The 11,302-nt window shown below is 44.2% G+C and overlaps 1 protein-coding gene across 1 annotated transcript in view; it reads right to left on the reverse strand.

The window, feature by feature from the left end:
• Nucleotides 1-11,302, reverse strand: part of tmpoa (thymopoietin a) — a 37,761-nt gene that overhangs the window by 15,256 nt on the left and 11,203 nt on the right. The window contains exons 2-3 of the mRNA XM_008290304.1: nucleotides 9,494-9,611; nucleotides 965-1,114 (exon numbers count right to left, since the gene is read on the reverse strand). Of these exons, the coding sequence (XP_008288526.1) occupies nucleotides 965-1,114; nucleotides 9,494-9,611 (268 nt within the window). The remainder of the gene's footprint in view (nucleotides 1-964; nucleotides 1,115-9,493; nucleotides 9,612-11,302) is intronic.

Below are 11,302 nucleotides of genomic sequence, written 5' to 3' on the forward strand. Positions count from 1 at the left end.
GCTTTTTCAGATCTTTTTTGAGCTCATTAAACTTTGCCACTGTGGTGTTTGTGGCTGAGTCTAATGAGGCCCCATTTCAACGAGCTCAGAGGAGTCACCAGCTGTAGTTAATTGTAATCACTCACGAGAAGTTAAGAGGCCATGCCACTAAGTAAAAGTGATTATTACAGCTTCTACACCACCCAAACTGATCATTCTAGTTGCTGAATGTATATTTTTCACCCAGCAGATTTCGTCATATTCCCAGCAGACCTAAAATAAAGCGATGAAACAACCAGAATGCATGACGTGTATGTTTTAACGATGACGTCATAGAAACGTAAGAGGTATAGGAGTCGTTGGAAACTTAAGACTGCCATAACATACATGGTCTTTACACGTATATGTACATTTTTCACGACTGTGTGTTTGTCTGTGAACCTGCTGTTATGCTGGCAGGAACTCTGGACTCCTGCATTTCTTCTTAATGCAAACAACACTTTCACTAAGATGTTCACGTTTGCTAAGCGTTACTCCGACAGGTTTAGTTTTTGACAGCACAGCGCATGACGTAGTGATTCTAGATAAATCTGGTTCCTTTAGGAGTATCCTTCGACATCAGAAATAAAGCCTGGCACTGGTGTCCAGCTACATCACAGTCCTGTCCACAGTTATGTCAAAGAAAAGCAATCAAATTGTTCACTCACAGCTTCTAGATGTGTTGCAGGTGTTGAGTCTCCAGACACTGAGTGGACTGAGACTCAACAGTGGCTGCCTAAACGTTAGGACTTGACTCCTCCAGTGTCTGCTTTTCTTTGGAAGGTGGTTGTCGATATAAATGTTTATGAGCAGGCGACAGCAAACAAACCCTCTGGTGAGCTGCCTAATGTACCACCTGCCATATACCACTGTGGCAACATATCACATCAAATGTCCTAAATATCTAAAAATAATCCTAATGAATGTTCTGTTGGACTGTCCTTACCGTCCTCCTTGTCGCTGTACAGGTCAGATTCAGAGTTGCCGTTGTGGTTGAGCTGGATGTCTGTGAGAACCAGCTGTGGCAGCGGCAGCGGCGTCGGACCGTCGTCCAGCAGCTTTTGAAGCTTCCTCTCGTACAGCTTGCGGGTGGAGGCTGGGGGGAGCAGCAGCAGAGTCACATTTAATTCAGTGTGCACAAGAGGACTTCTCATGTGAATGGCAGTTTGATGATTACATGGATGCCAATAAATTGCACAGAGCATTCTTTGAGTTTAGCAGCATGACAGACTGCATTTACACAAACACTGAGGACAGACAGAGGCTGGTGGTGGACTGTGGCCAGCCTCCTCCTCCCACTGGACAACTAGGTATCTGTAGGTGGGACTGACTGGTGCTATTTTAGATTAATTCATTACCATTTCTCCAAAGCTGTCATGGCGGGTTTGGGGTTTACGCTCATCAGTGCTTACATGCAGCATAAGTCTGTCTGACAGGAATCAACACAGCTGACTGACTTGTTTAATTGTATAAACTGTACAGCTGGTTCCCAAATGGATTCTACACAGAACAGAAGTACGGGTCAGAACACGACTGTGAATTAGACATTTCAGTTTCTGTTTTTGAAATAACTGTTAAAGAATTTCCAGTTTTCCACTTTGTCATGAGTTATTCATGGCAGATGGACAAAGACAAAAGAGAAATTCTAATAATTTAAAATTACATTCCAGACCTTTTTGCATTTAAATACCTTCTGAAGCATCTCTACATGTAAGTGCTGTTCCTTCAGCATTGTACATAAAGGATTCCTTGATTTCAACATTTGGACTGAGCACATCACATTGCATGTTATTGCTCAACATGGACTCACTGCTCACAGCAGCGGACTGCAACAAATGAAAAAGACTAAAACTCAACTACTGCAGTAATGGTTTACATCTGAAATGGCAAAGAACAAATACTGTAAAGAATATCAAGAAGTGAGTATACCTCTGTACAACATCACATGAATGTCAGACGATTCAAAAGTGTATCACCTAACAACAAGTGTGCTACTTCCAAGTTGAACTGTCAGGTGTTTGCTNATCTTGAAACTTTCTCAGTAGATGTGATGATTTTTTCCCCCACTTTACTGGTAACACCTCAGGACACTGTTGATTTCAGGATTTTCAACTCAAATAAATCCGACCTTTGCTCTTCTCTTCTGTTTTTATAATTAATGGCAGTTCTCTCTCATTCCAGCCACAGTGAGTAAAAATGTGACATGACCAAAAAAACCCCAGACTGTTTAATGTTTTTGGATTTATTAACAAACAAAAAACTGTTGTAACAGAAACTAGTGACTTTCCAAATGCAGCTATGTGGTTTTCTAATGCAGACGGTGTGCAGCGCGTTAGCCTGGGCGTGTATGTGTGTGGAATGCATGCACACAGACGCTCACATGACAGACTGCAGCCTGTACGCTATACGATGCCCAGTGGAGTCTGAGTGCAGCGGATGGACGGGACGAACACCTTCAGCCTAAAGCACCAAACCACAATTATTCTGTGTAAATCTTTGACCACAAAAGCTGCTCTCTCAAAGTGACGGTGGTTTCTAAATTCACATCTGTGTCTAAAAAGAAAACACTGCAGCAGACCGGCGAAAAATGCGAGCTGTGCAAAGAGGACATGCTTGGCGTAAACGCTGCGGCGCTGCCCTGCTGAGGTGTGTGATAACCGGACGGCACACGGAGAGGCCGGCCTCCTCCATGGCTGCTGTCGGCGGGCCCTCGGCAGGGTTTGGTCTGGATGTGAGCCAGGCTGTTTCATAAGGCCAGAGAGCGGGACGAGAGGAGGGGGAGGAAAGCGTCTGTGCTCCCTCCCCTGCAGACCACACCCTGGCCTTTAAAGGCATAACTGAACCGTGAGCTCACAGCTCTGTGGAGTAAACTCACTACCAACAGCGTCAGACTTTCCTTTACTACTATTGATGGAGTAGTAGAGGGCGAGACATGCCAAGACCTGTGAGCACACGCCGTAGCTCACTGCTTGGCTGAGTAACAGCGTAGTATGTGTGGTTCACCAGACTCCACAGCTGTTTGCATAGTGGCTGTTGCACATTCTTCATGCTTCACTAATTGTCCTGAATCTCAAGAACACAAACTTTGTTAATAAAAGCAGAGAAACTTGAAGCATGAACACACAAAGTATTTGAGCCTCTCAGATTCACCTGAAGAGGCCTCTCCGCCTACAGCTAACCATCCCAAAAATGTCAGGAATGAATATTTGGGCTTCTTGCCCACCTGCAGTCTATAATCACTCTGGCATGCAAACAGCACATTTCACAACTAAACCAAGTGAAATAAAAACATGTAAGAAAACATATATAGAGAGAACATTTTGAAAAACTGAAAAACAGAAATGTTTAATATTGCTGATACTGGAAAAAGCTGAGGGCAAAAAGATAAAAAGCTCGGTTTCTTCTATCTGTAAAGCCTGTGTTGGGAGGACAACCACCTGTTCCCGCCAAACGCAGCCTCCTGGAGGGTTCATACATGCAATACCGTCTGACTTACACATATTAAAGGCAGAGTCCTGCCGCGAGGGAGGAAAATAACAGTTTTATTTCTATGCAAACAACGGTCTAAAGTTCTACATTTTTTCCTAAACTGTATAAATGGAATTAGCTAAGACAAGGCAGGGCAGGTTTATCTGTACAGTATAAGTATAAGAAGACAGATAAACTCAGTCCACAGAACATAAACACAATCAATAATAATTACATTACAAGAGGCAGATAAAATCAATCCATAAAAACATAAATATAATCATTAACTTGATGAGTATAACTCGTCCTCTATAGACCCGTCTAGTGCTGGTCGGACACGTCAGGACAGCAGGCAGGAACAACTCTTCACTAAAAGATGCTTTAATGTCCAACCTGGATGAGTTTTATGATCTAAACAACACATTAGAAACTCTAGCCGCCTCATAGTGAAGTTCAATGTCAGGGAAAGTCATTCCTCCTGATAGTTTGGGCCGATGCAGAAAAAGAAAAAAAAAGCCTCACAAATTCTTGAGGGTTTATTTTTCCAAATAAATTGTGGGACAGATTTGTTCATGGATACTATCTTCTTCTTATCAATATTAGCAAAACGTTCATTTGAACAGCGGCTCCACCTCTGAAAATCCTTGCTGACGGATGCTAGAAGGACAAGAACATTCAGGCCACAGAGGTTGTAGAACACTGACTCCTTACTCAGAGATTTGCTCTGATGTTGGTTCCAAACTGAAGCTTTGAGCAGACACAGTCTTTGCTATGGCATTTACACAGCCCAAGACTTTTTAGTGCGCACACACACACGCACACACACACACACACACACACACAGGGCATAAATTCCTCACTTCCTAACCAAAGCATTTCCTCAGTGAAGAGGCCAAACCCAGTAAGATAACAGCACCACATGCAATAAAACCTCTGCCGGCTCTGCCATTCACACCTTTAGCTGCACTACGTAGGTTTTACACAAAGACACCTGAGCTGGAACAATTTATTCACCCAGACTCATCGCAACATGACCACTGGTTGAGAAGCACAGCATCCAAAACCATGAGGTCAACTTCTAATCGCCTCCTCAAAAGGAGAGCGAGTGAGACAACGATGAGCTCCACCTGTACCGACGCTGCTGCACGTTGCTGAGTGAAGAAATCCAACATGACTGTGGGCACTTGATCATATTTTGGCAAAAATATGTGCAAGTTTAAGCATATTGTAAATGATTTAGGAAATAAAACAGGTGAAGTGCAGAGGAATCACTTCACACAACAAACACCAGAGAGTCAGGAGCTGAGCAGGCGAAACTGATCCCGAGTCAAACTGCATCATGACCAGGTTAGATCAGCAGCCGTTTCCTGTTCTGAGCAAAAAGTGGACTCCTCCCATGTTTTATTGTTCTGGACATTGTAATACTACTTCAGGGCTCTGGTTAGAGTTTGGCTTACACTAAACCTACTTACTTAAAAGTGGATCACTGCTGAAGTACACCAACAGCTTTGAATCTGATGAGCCGTCACAAACACAAAGAGGCGGCGCTCCAGTTCACAGGGTTCTCTATACGCACACGTTTACGGTGGAGCAGTCCTTTAAAGTGCAGACGCCTCAGCAAACGAGCTTCCTTTATGATGAACAAGCTGCTTTGAAGGTCGTGTCAACAACATACCTGTAGAAACTTTACAGGACTGCTGGTTACTGGTAGCCAAGACCTGGCAGGTTCTCATTATGTAAGCAAGGGCAGGTTTCTGAACAGTGAAACACATCATCCACATCTACGTCCCAGGCCTCCAGCGGTGGAGCTTCTGGCTGGCAGGGGCCGGCGGTTGACCGACTGGCTTCGTGGCGTATCAACACCCTTCACCCTTTGTCTCCCACCTCCTCCACCTGAGCAACACCCTCCTGGCAGCCTCCTGGAGGCGCTGACGGACTTGACATCAAGGTGTGCAGTTCAAGTGCAGGGTCCGTTTCTGGAAACTAGCCGGACACTAGGAGCCTCAGTCTGAGCACGGTGCATCTCCAGGTTTTTACATTTAATGCTTAGCATGCAAAGATAATTCTCTTTGTGTGTGAATCTGTCCATATGTGTGTCTTATCACTGCATTAAACATGATCCTGTGTACGCTGACAGATAAGCTACGGTGGTTAAATTCAAATGGAGCCTTTTTCCTTCCAGTCTTTATTTAAAATAGTTCATTAAAATGATAAAAAATGATCTATATTGATTGAAATGAAACACTTCATCATGATTAATCTTTCAGCTTTATAGCCTTGCCCAGGATACAAATCTCCTTGTTCTCTATTTTTAATCATTTTCTGGACTAAACAGTTCAGAGACATGAGAGATAAATGCCCAGAACACACCGTGTTACCGCCGCAGTAGAACATGGGAGGAGCTTCTGTTTAAAAATCAACAGCAGCAGAGCGCCACCCCTTAGCGTTCCTTTTATGACACGGCACACCTGCCTTATCTCTGTCATATCACACACTTTCCGGCTGAGAGATCTGAAGTTCCCTTTATGAAAGCCATGGCTGCCTGATCGACTGGAGAGACCCGTCTGCCCTGTACCGCTCACACTTCACCTCCTCCCACTGTCAACGTTTATTCATCATCTGAAAACTCATGAAAGATTGATCATGGGCACTGTGTCCACATCTCACAGCACACACAGAGCCGCTGCTGGCTGCACAGCGGCTGTCTGAACACTCAGGTGACTTTTACCTGACCCTGACTTCCCAAATAAGGTGAGAGAGAAAAAACATGAATGTAAATCTTTTCACAAAAAGGAAAAATGCAGCAGAGCACCAGTAAACACGTTTGTTGTTGTTCCAAACTACCGGCAGCAGCAGCAAACAGTCACCTCCCACACGTTTGGCATGTCATTTGTCAGTCGCCACCTTTGTTCTGCTCCCACTCATCATTCAGTCTTCACACACAAACTGTCCTCCCTCCAAAACAAGCCCAGGCCAGACGTGTCCTGCTGCTGCCGCTGCACACCTGTTTGCCTCTANGGTCCACAGCAGGAGATGAATGCAATAAGAGACAGTTCCTAAGATTCAAATGCAGTTACAGTGACTGGATCACAGGTGTACTCCGTTTGGTTTCAGTGTTAACAGGGTTTCACAGGCTGAATGAAGTCCAAGTCCATGTCTTAATAACTGGCACGATAAACATATGTGTACACAGAAGCCAAAAGGTCACATGATATTAGCAACCAGTGTGATCTGCTGTCTGTATTCTTGTACTCATCATATGTGTGTTTCTTGCTATTATTATGTGAGGTAAATGCTGTTTTTTTCGGTCATCTGGTGTTCGTCATATTGGGCTCCTGTTTTTTAAGTATCTGTTAAGTTGGATGAGGAGCTGGTGGACCAGACTCTTCTGGCTTCTGCTGTGCCGTCTCGTCTCAAAGACAACTTGTACTTGTGCTTCAAGATTTCTCTTTTGTTCCCATCTAGGAGCCTGTACTTTCAAATGAGTCTTCCTGAAGTGTTTGTTTCTGATTGGTTAAAAAAGGAGATACCCTACTAATAAACTTTGGATCGACTTCTGCGGGCGCTCGCATGCCACAAACTGACAGCACAGCCGAGGAGGAAATACTTTTAAACAATACTGAAATAACTTTAGTAACCACAGCTGCACAGAGACAGACCGTCATTTAATATTGACTGTTGCTGCTCTTTTTCTTGGCTGCATGCATCTTAAACAACAAACTATAAAGTCCTCTGTCCTCTTTACAAAAGAATAGAAAAATAAAATTGGGAAAATGACAAAAATTTTTCAGCTAGAGACGAGAAAAACAGGAAGAATAGTCGGATGTCCAGCAGTCTTCTATGTAACTGTGTGTGAGGTGCAGTTTTGAGGGAAATATTTACCAAATCTAAGCTTAAAATCAACGACAAAAACTTATAGTGCATGAATCATTTTAAACAACTGCAAAAAATGAACGATTTCCACAAGATTCTGTAAAACACAAAACATTCAACATGACTGAAAGAGTCACGACTGACGTGGCTGCAACCAACAGACATGTGACAAAAAAAACTGACTTTTGGGTTTTACTGCAAGAGGAGACAAACACAGTCGTGACTCGATAGTCCGACACTAAATGTAAAACCTTCTTCTATGTCAGATAGCAAGGCTGTCGGATTGTCAAGACGGAGGTCCAGATACAAGGAGGGCTTGATGCTGGAAGGCTCATTAGTTGTTAATATTCATTGTTTATAATTGTTATAACTCGTGTACTGTTAGAACACTACGCATTCTGGATTTCACACTTAACTGACCGGTGCTCTTGTGCACGTTGTGGTCACGTCCACCCCGTGGTAAAAAACTGGAGTGCATCTTTAAGCAAGTGTTACACTGTAGGACCTCCTCCTTTTTCTAATACCTATTTATTTATTTATTTTAGCTGTAATGAAGCTGAGCTGTTGTGTTGCAGGTCATTAATTCTGAAATGCCAAAACCTGTGACCAGGGTTTGATTCCAAGTCTTTCCAGAGCAAGTAAAGATCCCAGACTACTAATTTACTAAATTAGGACATAATGCATAACTGTGCAGTCGATGTTGTCTCTTCCTGGCAGGAAGTAACTCATGTAATTTAGATTTTTAATTGCACGGTTTGGGGATCATTTCACATTGCAAATATGCAGTTCAGTCTCTCTGCTGTCTTTTTTTTTTTTATGAATGTTTTTTGAGGCTTTTGGGCTACTCGGAGCAGTAGAGAGCGACAGGACAGTGGGGGAGAATGGGGAGAGACCTGCAGCAAAGGCTCCTGAGTGGGAGTCGAACTCCGACCGCTGCTCGGGGACTAGAGCCCCTGTTCATGGGGCACTGTCTTATCCCGTTGAGCTGCCAGGGTGAGCATCTTACTGCTGATCATCATGCAAGCAGGCGACGGGTGAGAGGGGGCGATCGGAGTACAGCACCGTCATCACTGACTTTGTCAACTGGTGTGAGCAGAACCATCTCCAGCTCAACACCAGGAAGACGAAGGAGATGGTCTTCGACTTCCGTAGGAGGAAGACAAACCCAGACTGCACAGGTGAACATCAAGGGTCTGGACATGGAGATGGTGGAGACCTACAGATACCTGGCTTTTGACCTCAACAACAAACTGGACTGGTCTAACAACACAGAGGTCCTGTACAAGGAGGGCCAAAGTCGTCTCCTCAGAGGAGACTGAGGTCCTTTGGAGTGTTCAGGACTCTGCTTAGGACCTTCTATGACACTGTGGTGGCGTCTGCTCTTTTCTATGCAGTGGTCTGCTGGGGAGGAGGGAGCAAAGAGAGGGGCAAGAAGAGGCTGAACAGACCGGTGAGGAGGGCCGGTTCTGTCCTGGACCGCTCCCTGGACCCCATAGAGGAGGTGGGTGAGAGGAGGACGTTGGCAAAGCTCACATGCATCATGGACAACCCCTCTGACCTGCTGCATGAGACTGTGGAGGCTTTAAGCAGCTCCTTCAGCAGCAGACTCAAACATCCTCTCTGCAAGAAAGAGCGCCACCACAGGTCATTCCTACCAACTGCAGTACGACTTTACAACATCAGCATCACGAACTGATGTCGACCAAATGGACAGAACGAACAGTTCATGGTCATGAATTCACTTTGGCACAATCTGTTTTTCTTTTTCAATGTAAGTATTGCTAGTAGGGTTACCATAACCCTCACCCTGACTAGTTATTGTTGTTTTCTTGTACTTTCTATGTTTTTGGATGCTGCTGTGGCGTGTAAATTTCCCCCAATGAGGGATCAATAAAATTATTATTACTATTAACAACAACAAAAACAAGATGTGGATGACGGAGAATATTCCTGCACATTCTCTCGTATTTGTATAAAGCAAAGTCATTGTCCTGGCAACTCCATCACTGAACATGTCAGAGCCACTTGTGAATTTTATCACCAACACAAGACATTCCACCGTGTGTGGAGGGCAGTCATGTATCCGTGTGCTTCGGCCAGATGGTGGTACCTCACTCTTTAACCCCGCACTCACCCACAATCGGTCCCACATCCACTCCATGCTTGAGCAGCTCGTCCCTCAGGCCCTCGTCAGTCAGCACCGTCACATCCAGCTCGTCCAGTTGAACCTTGTCCGTCTTCCTGGTGGCTTTCTGTGGGAGAACAGCAGCACAGCCCGGTCGGTGAAAAAACACTCACGAGGGTCAGATCAGGGACAGTCATAGATTGTTTTAGTCCTGAGGCAAATTAATCAGCAGTAATGACACGACGGGAGGCAGACAGCTCTGTTCCAGGAGGACAGGCCTGCTGTGAACTGTCATGTAATATTATTCTTTGCTCACATGTGAGAAAAAAAAATGACCTTTTTCCTGTCATCTTAAGAAGAGATGAAAGGACGACATCATCTCAGGAACCGTTAAAGATAAAAACCTAAAACTTCCATCATGCATTGATTCAGAATCTGCAATACTGAGCATGAAAAAGGTGAAGCTGTCATGAAAAGTCCAATTTTTGGAGCACATATTACCAAAAAATGTATGATGCAGAAGTCGACTGAGCCCCTTTCACACTGTTCTGTTAATCTGATGGCTACTGAATGTGTCGGCTTCCTGTCTGAATGCAGCCCTGGTCACATCCCAGTTGTTCCGTTCAGCATTTTTTTACTTTTTGTTTTTGTTGAACAATTAATTTAAATTCTAGAAGCAGCAAAGCTCTACAAATACTTTGTTTTTTGGGGGGAAAATAACTAGAGTTACAGGAACCTGTTCAGCAGGCTGCAAACTCTGCAACACATTCCCCAAAATAAACACGACTGAGTGGAAAAAAAACTCTACATTTGAAGAAAATGGCCGTTTCATGCATGATCTTTAAAAAAAAAACAAACAGCGGAGGCACGTTTGAAATGTGCACTCATGCACACAAAACACTTTTTCTTCAATTTCCTAAAATGAAGTCACCCGGTAAAGAAAAAACAACCAAACAAGGAAAAGGGCGGCCCTCAGATCAGATGCTGCAGGCGCTTCATGATAGTAAACATTATGTGGGGTTAAAGCTGCTCCTCACCATCTAGCCTACAGGAAATTACACCGTGTTTGAAGCCAGCAGACTCTGAAATGAAGCCCTGTGTTGTCCTTGGCTCACGGCCAGCGAAGGCTTGCCTCGAACTAAATAAAATAAGCATGCAGAAAATGTGCTGTTGGAGTACGACATCTTATTTCCACGAGTGTGCTGCAGAAAACCATCTATGAAGAACTGAAGTGCTGTCAGTGTGCAGTGCCACCTATCGTTCACATGACCGCCCGAGTTTGTGTTTGGTTGGGATTAAGTTAGTGATGGGGGTAGCTGTTGGTGCTAAAAGCCCAAATTCAGTGGTTTGCAGCAACTAATAGTGCTCAAAAATGAATGAATAGTTTTTTATTACCACCTTTACTCTTCACTTTGATTTCCAAAACGACTGCTTTAGATTTTTAAAATTACAGTCGTGACTCGATAATCCGACACTAAATGTAAAACCTTCTTCTATGTCAGATAGCAAGGCTGTCGGATTGTCAAGCCGGAGGTCCAGATACAAGGAGGGCTTGATGCTGGAAGGCTCATTAGTCGTTAATTATTGTTCATAGTTGTTATAATAACTAGTAGGGCTGGTCCCAGTAGAACTTTCTGCTCTCTGGATATTCAGGCCCAATTAATGATGAATATCTGAATATTCGGCGCCGTCGGGGGACACTTCCACCCCGGGGCAGCGCTCTGACGGGGTGGAAGTGTCCAGAACACACAGGCAGTACTTGGCTGCTGATGCTAGTTTAGTTAGCGCTCACACTTCTGTTTCCTCCATCGGTGGCGG

Source organism: Stegastes partitus, unplaced genomic scaffold (assembly GCF_000690725.1).
Source record: "Stegastes partitus isolate 25-593 unplaced genomic scaffold, Stegastes_partitus-1.0.2 Scaffold15, whole genome shotgun sequence".
NCBI lineage: Eukaryota > Metazoa > Chordata > Actinopteri > Pomacentridae > Stegastes > Stegastes partitus.